Source organism: Acipenser ruthenus, chromosome 7 (assembly GCF_902713425.1).
Source record: "Acipenser ruthenus chromosome 7, fAciRut3.2 maternal haplotype, whole genome shotgun sequence".
Classification (NCBI taxonomy): domain Eukaryota; kingdom Metazoa; phylum Chordata; class Actinopteri; order Acipenseriformes; family Acipenseridae; genus Acipenser; species Acipenser ruthenus.
In genome coordinates, this window is record NC_081195.1 from 14,110,380 (window position 1) to 14,124,686 (window position 14,307).

The 14,307-nt window shown below is 35.1% G+C and overlaps 1 protein-coding gene across 1 annotated transcript; it reads right to left on the bottom strand.

Annotated features, from left to right (window-relative positions):
- Positions 1–611: 611 nt before the first annotated feature.
- On the bottom strand, positions 612–11,480 carry LOC117414868 (nucleolar complex protein 3 homolog). The gene is made up of 21 exons (XM_034024701.3): positions 11,168–11,480; positions 10,359–10,563; positions 9,868–9,991; positions 9,575–9,732; positions 9,185–9,247; positions 8,414–8,544; positions 7,648–7,809; positions 7,125–7,218; positions 6,792–6,967; positions 6,199–6,327; positions 5,507–5,638; positions 5,320–5,400; positions 4,554–4,654; positions 4,226–4,298; positions 3,915–3,978; positions 3,754–3,825; positions 3,136–3,317; positions 2,619–2,747; positions 2,411–2,508; positions 2,037–2,121; positions 612–1,041 (listed from the first exon to the last, which is right to left on the bottom strand). The coding sequence occupies exons 1-21, from the start codon at positions 11,174–11,176 to the stop codon at positions 913–915; spliced, it is 2,397 nt and encodes a 798-aa protein (XP_033880592.3). The 5' UTR covers positions 11,177–11,480; the 3' UTR covers positions 612–912.
- Positions 11,481–14,307: the final 2,827 nt, after the last annotated feature.

Consider the following 14,307-nt stretch of genomic DNA (forward strand, 5'->3'; position numbering starts at 1 on the left):
CTAGTGGTTAGGATCTTGGGCTGCTAAATCACTTCCAAACTCAAGAAAATCTACTTCTTCCAAAAAATGATAATAATAATAATAAAAAAAAAAAAAAAACATTTTGTAAGAGATTGAAACCCCCTGTACAGCCGACTAAAAGAGAAAGTCCTGTTGAGGTTAAACATTAATCATGACTGCCAACAAAATAAGGTTCTAAAACCACTGAAGCTTTCTGAAGTGCACTAGCAACTAAAACAAGTTGTTTAGTGTGCTAAATTGGTAGTCAGGAATTGTCATTATACAACCTTTTTTTTTGTTGTTGTTCAAATATACTGTGATGATCTGACTGCATAACTCAAAAGACACAACAAATCGCACATTTTTTAGGTTTTCACATACTTTCATTTAAACTATTTTTACCTGGACATTTTTTTGCTCCAGTCCCATTTGTGCTATGCAGCCTTAACATAGAAGACCCCAAACATAAAAGTGGGATGTGTCAAAGATATAGAAGGAAGGTTCTCCATTGGGGTCCAAGTTAAAATTAATTAACTTATTGTTTGAAAATGACTCCATTAAATGGCATGCCAACATCTCGAATCAATATTGTTACACTGAATTGTAATTACAATTGTTGACTTGATTTGGACAATTTTACTGGAATTAATTTTTTATTTATTTATTTCTTTATTTGTTTGTTTGTTTGTTTGTTTATTTTCCCCACAATCATACTGTGGCTTGAGAGTTGAATTTTAACTGCTCCTCCGGCAAATGGTCTTCAATATCCACTATCTTCTTTCATTAACACATTCCCATCTGTCTGTTCCTTAACCTTATTGGCTTTTCATAATGCAAACCACAATAATGATTTTTGGGTCTCATTCGCAGTCCTGTGTTAATCACCATCGTCCCAAAGCTGGCCACTGTTCTCTATATAAATGCCTTCCTGAACTGCGCTGCAAAATCCAAATCAGACGGGATAGAGGTGGCTTCAAGATGGCTGTCAATTTGTTTCTTCAAATCACTGTCCAGCAATGCATCTCCAATTGTAAACTTCTCCTGTATATAGATAAAAAAAAATGAGAAGAGAGTTTCCACCACCTGCACAAAACTTAGTACTCAGTGAAAGCAAATCACCGGTGTCCAGGTGCTGTATTTTACAATGCATTGGACATGGCAGCCATCAATTCCTTCGTTTTGTACAAGGAATGCATCGGGGAAAATATCAGGAGGAGAGATCTCTTATGGTGCTAGCCACGGAGCTTTGACAGAAACATTTTGATCAAAAAACTGCAAAGCAGCAGGGAAACGCAGCTCAACCTGGATACAGTGCATCAAGTGACACACGCAACAGAAAACAATGCCAGGTAACTAAATGGCATAAAAATAAAACTTCTGATATCTGTGTCCAGTGTGAAAGAGCAGTACGTGGTAAATGCACACGACAAGTTGATAAGTGTTGTCTGTGTGGATTGTGCTTTTTTTTATAAATAATTACTTTGTTTTTACAATTTTGTATGTACATATACCAGTTACAGCTGAATATTTTCATACAATATTTTCTTTTCAAATGTTTATTTTATTATAATTTTTCATTTTTTGAAGTAATGTGGGGGGGGGGGGAAGCTTTTTGTTATTGTAAATAATTACTTTGTTTTTACAATGTTGTATGTACATATAGCAGTTTACACTTTTCTTTTCAAATGTTTATTTTACTATACTTTTTCATTTTTTGAAGTCATGCATTATACGCGCTAATTTTGAAAAGAAAGCCTTTTATGTTTATTTTTTCATTTAAATACTGTGTTTCTGCTATGCAAATGTTAGATATGATGTTCATGATTTGTCTTTCATTTTCATATCGAAGCTGTTTAAAATGCAGCAGTCTAGGTAGTAGCATAAACCCGGCGGTTCTAATGTTAAATGAATACATGCAAATGTCATGTCCAGAAGGTCTTTTCTCACAAGAAATAACTCTGAATGAGAACCTAATAAGTAGATTTAGTCACATCAGACACATTTAACACAGTGCATTTGAAATTTGGAAGACTAACCTTTTTCTTTGATGATGGTGTTGCAACTGGAGGATTGAATGTCATTCCTTTTGTACTGTAATCCTCAAAAAGGTCAGTAGCCGATCTAGGAAAAAAACAAACAAATAAATGACTTTTTTGTACAGATGATCACTATCTGCTATAAAGTCATGCTGTTTTACTGAAATATCAATATGCAATGCATTTAAATATATTAGTTGCTTAGTCCCCAGATGAACCCTATCTCTGATTGTAAGCAGCAGAGTTTGACTGAATCAGAACGAGCTGTATAGTAGCAATGAGCCTTTGGAAAGCATCTTAAAGAGCGACTCGTACAAGCCTTCATAAAGCAGTCATGAATTCCAAAAGTGGAGAAAGAGGGTTGAACATCTTACTTTCTACTGAGATCCACGTTAAGGGCTCCTGACCCCTCGCTTGGTGCCCCTACAATGAGATGAGCTGCAAACTTCCGCACAATAGGGTGATAGTGTCTCTAAATAAAAAACATAACACAAAGAAGAAATAAAGCCATGGCAAGACTTAGAATATTTGCTAATTTAAAGTAAAGCCGGTATGTTTTCAATGAAATCAATGAACACTCACCTGAAGTGTATGCAGCTCCCACAGAGATGTATTCTGAGGATTACAATACTCTGGTTCATCAAGCTCGGGCAGATATATCCCACTACCCTGTGACTCATTATCCAAAAGGATATCGGACTTGGGGAATGTCTAAAATAAAAAGAACATACAATGAAAACAAATACAAAAGGTACATTGGCAACAAAGTATTTGGCCAATGTCCCTGGCTTCTTACTTTCTCCTTCTAGTAAGCTGTTTCTTTGACAATGAAATTGCCTTTTGCGTTTAATGAAAACATAACAGGACATAAATTTAAAAAAGATTAAAAAAAACAAACAAAAAAAACACACACACACACACACACACACATACATATATATATATATTCATTTAAAAAAAGCTAAACTCATGAGCGGTGTTACATAAAACAACTTAATAAAATGAATTTGTCATCTAGTTCTACTTTTTGGGTCACTTTTAAAAACAGTCCTACTCATTATTGAGTACAGTGTGGGTGTTGGTGCAGTTCACTACTTACGTGCATTAGCACCCTGTTTGTTGCCAAGATGCCGACTGTTGAATTAGGTAACACTTGTAGAGAGAGCGTGGTGAGGCGTTTGATGAAAGCAAGCGCTCGCTGCACTGAAACCTGCTTCCTGCGCTTAGTCAGCATGACGTCCAGACACTGCAGGACAATGATCATATCATCATTCGCTGTACCTGAGGGAATGAAACACAAGTTTACAAGTTGTGCTTAAATACGTCAAAAAAAAAAAGTCCTGCCACTAAATGTATTGCCATTTTTTAACAAAATGAACTTGCCAGAAAGTGACTAAAATCGTAGGCATTTAATAATAATGCTTTGCTGAATAACGTATCATACAGACAAATACAAAATAGGACAAAAACAAAAATGTCATGGATATTTTACAAAGCATCAGATTCAGACACCAAAGTTCATGATTTCTTTTTAATCCACATGCAAAATATAAAATCAACAAAACACCTTTAGGCCAACTCAAAGCCAGGTCAGGTGTCTTGCATTATTAGATCAAGACATCCAAGGTTCTGGTTTTGTACCAGACTTCTGTCAAAACCAATGAAGGACTGAAGTTTGTTTATATACAATAAAAAAATCAATACAAAAAAAGTATACCTGCATGTATTCTGAGAAGAGTTTTGTAGAGGTGCGTGTAGAATTTCAGTGGGTCAATGTTCAGTACGTCACCTGCAACAGAAAAAGTGATTTGTCATTTTACTGGAATACAAAAAGATAAAAAATTGAAAGCACTGGAAGAACGGTCTTTAACGAGGTACCTTGACCAGAGAGAACATGAAAGGCAGTCTGAATACAATGAAGGCTTTCCCTGTAGCTCAAGTCCTACAGGAAACAATTAAAATACAAACATGTTGGAATAGAAGACACATACAAGTAAAAACACAGTTTGAGGGTAATGTGTTGTTTTTCTTTTTTTTTTACTTTACATGTATCAAAATGCATATGGCTTTGATAATACAAACCTATTTCAGGTACAAAGTACAAAAGGTCATAGTTTAGAATCAATATTCAGTGCTTTTTGGATTTAAAACAGACAAAATAAAAACACCCAACAAACAGTTGTATTTACCCCAGATTCAACGAGTTTGTGCAGCACAATCAGCAGATCATCAAAGAACTCCACATTAATAAGGTGGGCAAACCTAGTGGGGAGAAACAAAGGTCTCTTTTAGACTGAATTTATGAGGCTAGAAGCAATAGCAAATGATACAAAAATCTTCTTATTGTATTGTATATTCCTGGGTAGGCCCTCATTGTATTCTTAAAAAAACTATATATATATATATATATATATATATATATATATATATATATATATATATATATATATATATATATTTTTTGTATAATCCAGATGTAATAATACACAGTCTGAAAACTGCATTTAAATGTCTTACTTTGCAAGACCTTCCAAAACACAAGGGAGCAGAATTGACTTCTGAGCTTTCTTCAGTATCCTGAAGTATGTTAAAAACACAATGTTCAGGGTCTCTGTGTGCTGATTGAGAGACAAAAAAATACATATAAGAATTGTTCACGTACATTAATTCTGACATTGCCAACATATCTTTTAGAGTATGTACAGTAAACGCCTGTGACTAGCCTATCCAGAACTATTAAGATGACACACCCAATAAAATTCAAATACATTTTCACTCTACCAATTTGGAAATGCAGAAACATGTACAATACAACTAACACAGCAAGTGTAAACTACATGTATTATTACTAAGGATCGGAGTAGAAAATACGCTTGGCTTTTTGGAGAGTGGAGTTGGATGATTTCCCCGTCACTCAAGCCTCTTTGCCTAACATCCCACAGAGGGCATGTGGCTGAGGTAATTTATTAATAAATGTCTGACGCTTATTGTTTTTCTGAGAGTAATTGCATTATTCTGCTCGTCCACAAATTTCTCCCTGTCTTCTTCTGCGGATAAAACTTCACATCTGCAGGTCATTGTTGTTTGTTTTGGTATTGACTGTTTTGTTGTGTTCATGTACTGGTGGTAGTTTGTTTTAAAAAATTGAGGTTAACAGTTTTATCATCAAACTTATTACACACGTCTTGCACTACCACCATGTACAATACGCCTGTAAAACACTGAAGTTTACAGAAAAACTACTGGTTCACCATGTACTGTATTATCACCAGAAACCACCTACCAGTTTAAGCTTTTTCTCTTTGCATTCTGTTGCTTCAGCTTCTAGAAGTTCTTTTTCTAACTTATCTTCCGCTTTCTTCCACTAAAAATAAATACAAAATACATTCTTTTAAGACGATTCACATTTCAAGAGCTGAAACCCCAGCAGCACATGAGCACCACAGTGTTGTAGTAAAATGAAGAGTGACCTTTCTTTGCATTCGTGAGAGATGTTTTCTCTTTTCTTTGAAGTTCATGAATTTCTTTTTGGGGGCAATATCATCTGCATCTTTCTTAACTTCCACTTCTTTTACTCTCAAGCAAAGCAGAGCCTTCAGAACCTGTTATTAAAAAAATTACATAATATATCATTTAAAAAATACATTTATGGAATGAGTGTTACTTTGAAAAGAGATATGGGAAGTATAATGTTTGGCTTGTACAATTGTACAGTATATAATACAATCCATGACCTGGTTATTAAATAAGACTGTTTTCTTCTAAACATTATACCACCATATAGAACATTGCTTCCTATGTTTACTTGGCTGAATTTGTACCCAGTGCTTGAAATTGTATGGCTTTCGTATTTCTTTAGATTTTACAATGCCAGAATTATACAAAATAATATAAACAAATGTACTAGACACTACCATATACTATAGCTGTTACCACATACACACTTGATTTTATCATTCCCAGTATATATTTTATAGAGGATTATACTTTGGCTAAAGACCATGTCATTAAAAATAGTGTCAAGTGACTTTACAAAATGATCACAGATGGATCATGTTTTTTCTGTAGGCGTCTTGAGATATGACTATACAAAATGACTACTTGCTAATTGGTCCTTAAGGTACATGTACTATAAACAATATGCAATTAAAGATTTCCTTACCTCTGGTTTGACCTCATAGTTTCTACTTTTGACAAGACCAGAGATCACTTTAACCATTCCGAGAGAGGCTTGACCAACTTTGTCTTGTTTAAAAAGCTTCCTAACTGCTTCACAGCTCATTTCTGAAATCTAGAAATAAAACAGGAGGAACAGCAAGGATTACTTCTCACACATACAATAATTCAAGAGTGTTTGCAGAACAGCTAAGAACTGGCTTTTAAAATTGTTGCACATACATACATATATATACACACACATATACATATATATATATATATATATATATATATATATATATATATATATATATATATATATATATAATTTTTTTTTTTTTGCTTAAGATGGCCGTGCCCATTGTTTACTGCAGGTGGTTTACAACAAAAATATGTGAACACACCTATAAACATAATAACAGTAGTCTCTATTGCAAAATTCCGTCTATAACAGTTAAGTCAGTGCACCATTTTAGTAAACAATTTAAAAAGATATTCTACCACAAACCAAGGATCACCAGTTTGGATTGCCAATTAAACAGGCAATCATCAAATGTAACTGTGATTTTCAATTAAACTAAGAGGAGAAGTTTTCACCTTTTTACAGTCATGATTCATAAGGGGTACAATCATCACAATGATATTGTTGTGGAAGTTGAAGTGAGGCAAAGCCACCAGGAGCTCACAAAGACACTTCACGGCTACTTCAGCCAGACCTTTGTAAGACTTTAATGAAACAACGTCGCTTTTCTTTTTCTTCATCTGTTTCCAGTCTATTGGGAAGAACATAGAAAACCTCTTGTCAAATAAATACACATTTCAGCCACCTCATGACCATCTTTTAGTACTTGCTATGAAAAATAATTGCTATCTAACTCAGAACGTTTGTCTAGCTATTTAAGCATTAAAATAGATTTGATCTTCCCATACCTTTAACAGTTTGCTCCAAGTTCTCAAGGTAAAACTTGTACTGACTTACTAAACCTTCTTCAAACTCTCGTAGTTGCTGGGTTTCTTTTTTAACCTAAAAATGAAACACACACACATACAAGTTAGATGCTTGGTAGCTATGGAAATAACCATCTTTGGTAATTAATTGTTAATATTGTTTGATGTCACAAAGCAGACGTACGAGAACAAACTGCGTCTGAAAAATCGCTAAACTCTACATTTATGTACTGCAAGATTTCCAACACATAAAGCATGCAATGTTTATAGAACATATCAAATATGAAGTCAGTAATTCAAATTGTCTCTGAACACTGAGGTTTTGTATGTGCAGCATAGACTGCACCTGAAAATGCAGTTTATGCAACTTTAGATGTCTTCCCAGTATGCAACTTTAGATGTCTTACCAGTAAAACACTTACCAAAATAAATAAGTTATTTTTTAAGGCTGAACAATACAGTAAACAGCAACCTTAAAAGGCAGGCATCTGCAGTACACAAATACCTTAGTAGACTTTTCTGCTTCAGTCAAGGGCCGAATCCTGTAAGATGGAACTATGTCCTTAAAGAGCTCCATCAGTGAGACCATCACTAGCTTTCGAACTGTGACAGCCACATAGGGATCCAACTCTACCAGCATTGAGCGAAGCTCTTTCAACTTCTTAATCTGGGGGAAAGTAATCAGGGATTTAGAAGCAGTTGCATCATCAAAATCTCAAACATGATAGCTTAGTAACATTTGGATTGTAAGGCCAAGCTGGTAAGCAAATGGACCACAAAAACACATTGCAATCATGTTCAGTTTTACACAATACATACATTATATATAATATTTATTTTTTTTAAGCATCCTTGGTGTGCTAACTGAATTTGTCAACAGTTTAGCCTACTTTATGAGGAAACAGACCTTCTTTGCTTGCATTACACAAAGGTACATTTAGCAGTATGGACACAAGCTGCACCTACACTATAACACCCTGTGAGCCAAACTAGAAATTAAACAGTGTTACCTGTTTTATTTTAAACAAAGTTGTTTATATATATATATATATATATATATATATATATATATATATATATATATATATATATATATATATATATATATATATACACACACATACTGGTAACATTTTTTTATTATACAAGGGAACATCTTTAAAACTTTAACTACACATAAACTATTTTAAAAACTGCACTTGTAAATCTGTCTGGTCACTAAAGTCATTAAAGCAGAAATTCCTTTCAAAGCTTGCTGCTGCAACACTTACATTGGCTGATGGATCTGACAAAATGGATGACCCCAGAGCAGCAATGCAAACCTTTCTCTCCTCTAGTCTCTTTCTCCGTAGGACCACCAGCTCTTGTGTGGTTAGCAATGGAAGAGGCTTGGGCGCATTAACTTAAAATTACAAAAATATATAAAAGTCTTCAAATGGAATTTTGAGTAACAACAGCAAATGATGGCCTGCAGGAGGTGCCAAGATATTAGAGACTGACTCTTCTGGAAATTTAAAACTGACGGCTATGTATTATATTTAGGGCTTCTGTTTCTCAGTTTTTATTCATTCAATTTTTTGGTGCTTATTTTATATGTACATTTACATTTTACGAATTTTATCGGTTAAAACCGAAATCAGAAGCCCTAATTATATTGTGTGTCAGTTCTTACAGAGCAGCAGTAGGCACATAATGAACAATGTGCATCCTATTTCGACATTTTCTGTAGCTGCGGGGTGCAGTCTATTGACAGACTCAAATAAGAAATAAAGAGCAAATAAATATTACAGCAGTATGTTGTGAAGACATCCAAAATCATTGCACAACTACCAGGTGTTGTAATAGTTTAACTGAGAAATCTGGTTGGTTCAGAATGAAAAAACAACTTAAAGTTCATATGAATTAGTTTCACAAATATGTACAGTACAATGCAAAGAACACTCATAAGATGCTTTACACATATTTAAACATCACCTAACGCCACCAAAATGGAAGACTGGTTGACTGACAATACGGATACAAACCCTCCAATTTTATTTTACCTTCTTCAGCACCATCACCACCATCTTCTTCATCCTCATTTTCCTTCTCTGCTTTCTTTACTACTGCAGAAACAGGACATTAAATACAATAAAAAACATTGAATCAAATTACAATACTAAAAAAAAAGTAATTTTCACAATTATTTGTACACAACGTGTTTAATGATACGAAACAAATGTACATATAAAACATCAAATCAATTATAAACATCTCAGTTAAAAAAAGAAAACAAACAGGACAAGTTAGTAAGAACTCAAAATAATAAATCATCATTTTAAAAAAACAATCGTGCTAGTAATTCAGCTTTTCATTAAGACGTGACAAGTGATTTGGCTCTTATCCAGATCACGGAGCAGGTTATTGAATGTTCGAAGTAGATTGTTCAGTACCTGGTTTCTCCATAGTCTGGGGAATAATGCCAGTCTTGTCTTTGATAGGCAGCAGATGAATAAGCTCTTTTTCCTGCTCCTTCTGCATCAGTCTAGGCACCTTCTCATATTTATCCATCACGTTCTCCTGTTTGCGCTTCCTGGCATGGACTGGCTCACTGTACATTAATGCAGATAAATTAGCATTTAACAGGGTTGTTACACAGTTTATAAATGTCCTTTAGAACAGTTACTGCTGCAAGAACTAAACACACAGGAGTCTGATTTTCCACAGGGAATCATTCATACCGTACCTGGAGGAAAGGTCTCTTGTTAAGAATGAGGCCTTTTGAGCCATGGCCTTCATCTGCTCCAGATCATCATCTTCCATCATATCCACAGGGAGAGTTTCCTCAAACTCCTCCTCCTCCTCCTCCTCTGTAAGCAACACATGGGGTGGGGAGAAAAATTGAACAAAAATATATGTGCTTTCCTTAGGTCAAAACACAGCATGCATCATAGAATCTCATAACAAATGCTTAAGCAAAGATTCATATAATTGATTTCTAAACAGCTTTCAACAGCCACGTGTGAAAAAAAAAGCATGGGAATTCATTTCTTATAAGAAACGTCTTTGAAAAGTTTGATTTCTTCTCAGGGTAATTTAAAATCTAACAGTCACATGCATTGCAGATTCTGCACGTCATGCTTGTCTCGAGCGATACAAATCACCCGTGGAGGATATCATTTAAATTCTAGTTGCAGCTCTCTTATCTGTCAAAAATACAATGAGAAAAACTCCTACCGTGCCTTTTCTTGTACCGCTCCAGTGGAAGAGGAGTTCTGGTTGCAGCATTATTGAGAGCTTGCTTGAGCTTCTTCTGCTCCTTCCGGTGTTTCTTTGCGATGCTTTGCTGCTTGAACTGCCTGTTCTTTAGTTTGTTTTCAATCTTGATATTGCTGGTTTTCAGCAATTTACGAAAGCTTGGTGCTGTCTTCTTGCTTTTTCTCTGGTGGAGGAAATTGATCATAACAAATCAACAAACAATTGGGATAGCTGTGGTCACCCCAGTAAATCTTGGTCCTGTGTAGTGCCACTCTTGATATTACCAATTATCAAAATGTGTTAATTGTAAGCAACATAAAAATAATATTTAAAATACTGTAGTAGGGCATTTTTTACATGAGCCAGAAAGGGGAGGCTGCATACTTTTTTTTTTTTCCTCTCATTTCATTTAAATTTCCTGGTGATACATCTATAAATACTATTCTACTGTATGAATATCTGGCCTTGATACATCTATAAATACAATTATACTACATGAATATCTGGACTGTTGATACCGAAGTGTCAGATAGGAAAGCTGTGTCAAACAATTGTTTATTTGGCTTTGGGAGCTACTTCATATATATAAAAAATAAAACATCACAAAGATAGCAGGCATAAAAAAAATACAAACTTTGACAGAAGGATGCATAAGAAATAATAGATTATATTTGTATTTAAGGAATTTATTGTTAGAAAATCTGAAACTCAACAACAGTTTCACAGTTGTAGTTACAGTTAAAGTTTTACTCAATCACGTCTAGAATGATAAAAGATGATACACTTACCGGTGCCATTTTATATTAAACTTCTTTCCAGAGGATTGATCTTGCTCACCAGAAAAACAGATTTCGCTTCCAACAAAATTTTAGTAAAAATGTGTGCTATCACGCGTGGTTACATCCACATTTACAATAATAAACAACAATGCAAAGTTTAACACTAACGTGTAATTTGAATTTCTACTTCTAGTACCAAAAACGTCAAACTGGCTATTTACATATAAACAGCAGTCTTTATTATAAATGTGTTATTCTCCAAAAATTATAACACATGCAGCCTTTCCAGTAACCGGAAGTGAACCGTGTTGTCAAATTAAAAGAGATCGTCTCAATGACGTTGTAGGTGTTTTATCAGATCGCCACCAGACGGCGTGGATGACTAACAACAACCATTAACAGATTTTATTTTTTAGCGAACATAGATGTCCAGCATGCATTGTATCTGAGCACCCGAATGGGAATTGGCAACACAGCATTGTTCTCTCACTCTGGATATGGAGAGACAGAGCAATACCGAGCGAATACTTTTGTAACATTCATCAGCAAAAATGATTGAGACACTTATTTGTGAATCCTGGTTGTGACTGGTTTGGATAATGAAGACTATTTAAAACCTGTAGTACACATTTTACAAAATGCTTATTACAGGATATTGTTTAATACACCTTGTCCCTCTATGTATATTTGCCATACACACACATTTTTCACCTGAATTGTCAAATTGTGATTAAAAGTTAGTATACACACATATGTTTTCCATAAAGTCTTGATGTTTCTGGCTTGGGATACTTATACACAGCCCATTTCTATCTCTAATCATAATTTATAAAACAAAATTCAAGCTAAATAGATGAAAGCAACAGCAAAGAGCATGCCCATTAATACTTTACTACACATTATAAATACATTTCTAAATTATTGCTTATTGTGTAGTAAAGCTTAATGTACTTTTGATTCTGAAGAGTGAGAATATGCTAGTACAAATGTGTGATTGTCTAGACTCAAATGCATTGTATAAAGTGTTAATATTACATGTTCATGTACAAATGGTACTTATGCTAGATTCCATCATTCCAGTCATTTAAGGGTGTAGCTCCAAAATGACATTGCTTGGGATCTGTCATTTGCAGCGTATTTTTTTCACTATGCCACTTTTACTTTTAAAACATATGGCATGCATGACATATTCATATATATATATATATATATATATATATATATATATATATATATATATATATATATATATATACACACAGTGCCCATAGAAAGTCTACTCCCCCTTTCAAAATTTTCACCTTTTGTTGCCTTATAGCCTACCCCACAACTCCCAATTGAAAAAAATATTCTAGAAATTTGCAGAAAATTAATTATAAATAAAAACTGAAATAGCTTGGTTGGATAAGTGTCCACCCCCCTTGTAATAGCAATCCTAAATTAGCTCAGGTGTAACCAATCGCCTTCAAAATCACACCCCAAGTTAAGTGGCCTCCACCTGTGTTAGGATAAATTCAGCAGTTCCTGTAGGTTCCTGCTGTTGGGTAGTGCATTTCAAAGCAAAGACTCAACCATAAGCCATAAGCACCACGGGACAAAGTTGTTGAAAGGCACAGATCAGGGGATGGGTATTAAAAAAATATCAAAGGCCTTGAATATCCCTTGGAGCACAGTCAAGACAATTATTAAGAAGTGGAAGGTGTATGGCACCACCAAGACCCTGCCTAGATCAGGCCGTCCCTCCAAAATGGATGACAGGGCAAGAAGGAGACTGATCAGAGAGGCTACCAAGAGACCAATGGCAACTTTGCAAGAGCTACAGGCTTTTATGGCCAAGACTGGTCAAAGTGTGCATGTAACAACAATATCCCAAGCACTCCACAAATCTGGCCTGTATGGTAGGGTGGCAAGAAGGAAGCCATTACTCAAGAAAGCCCACCTTGAATCCTGTTTGAAATATGCAAAAAAAAAACACACTCAGGAGATTCTGTAGCCATGTGGCAAAAAGTCTTGTGGTCTGACAAAACTAAAATGGAACTTTTTGGCCTAAATGCAAATCGTTATGTTTGGCGCAAACCCAACACAGCAAATCACCCAAAGAACACCATCCCTACTGTGAAGCATGGTGGTGGCAGCATCATGTTATGGGGATGTTTCTCATCGGCAGGGACTGGGGCACTTGTCAGGATAGAAGGGAAAATGAATGGAGCAAAGTACAGAGAAGTCCTTGAGGAAAATCTGCTGCCCTCTGCAAGAAAGCTGAAACAGTGACGGAAGTTCACCTTTCAGCATGACAACGACCCAAAGCACATAGCCAAAGCTACACTGGAGTGGCTAAGGAACAAAAAGGTAAATGTCCTTGAGTGGCCCAGTCAGAGCCCTGACCTAAATCCAATTGAAAATTTGTGGCATAACTTGAAGATTGCTGTCCATCAACGCTCCCCGAGGAACTTGACAGAGCTTGAACAGTTATAAAGAAGAATGGTTAAATATTGCCAAATCTAGGTGTGCAAAGTTGGTAGAGACCTATCCCAACAGACTCACAGCTGTAATTGCTGCCCAAGGTGCTTCCACCAAGTATTAACTCAGGGAGGTGGAGAATTATCCAATTATGATCTTTCAGTTTTGTATTTTTAATATATATTTTTTTTCTCAATAAAAACTTATTTCCCCTTAACAATGTGGAGTATGGTGTGTAGATAAGTGGAAAAAAAAAATCCTCATTTAAATGCATGAAACTCTTGAGGCACTGACACAACAAAATGTGAAAAAAGTTCAAGGGGGTGTAGACTTTCTATAGGCACTGTACATCTAAAAAAACAAATTAATCAAATGATTTTTGCATGTTCTTTATTTTTCTCTGCTTATTACAATTCTCTGCTGTCATTCTTTATGCAGATCACTCCCTAGCTGCTACCTGCCACACAACAGATCAGTACATAGCCTGTGGAAGTTCTATATTGTCACAAGTTAAGTATGAACTAGATTTGTGATAGGGCAGTTTCCATAAAATTATAGCTAGTATACTTAGAATGTAGTCAATACTGCTTTCGGCTCTCAACCTAAATAACATTTAAACCACCAAAAGTACATATCTGAGTATTTTATGCCAAACAAAAGTAAGAAAAAAATCACACACTTCAAGGCAA

Coding starts and splice junctions, on each gene's coding strand:
- LOC117414868 (XM_034024701.3), bottom strand. Junction 5,639..6,198: donor ACTATGAGGTCAAACCAGAG/GTAAGGAAATCT, acceptor TTTTAATAACAG/GTTCTGAAGGCTCTGCTTTG. Junction 3,826..3,914: donor TCATGTTCTCTCTGGTCAAG/GTACCTCGTTAA, acceptor TTTCTGTTGCAG/GTGACGTACTGAACATTGAC.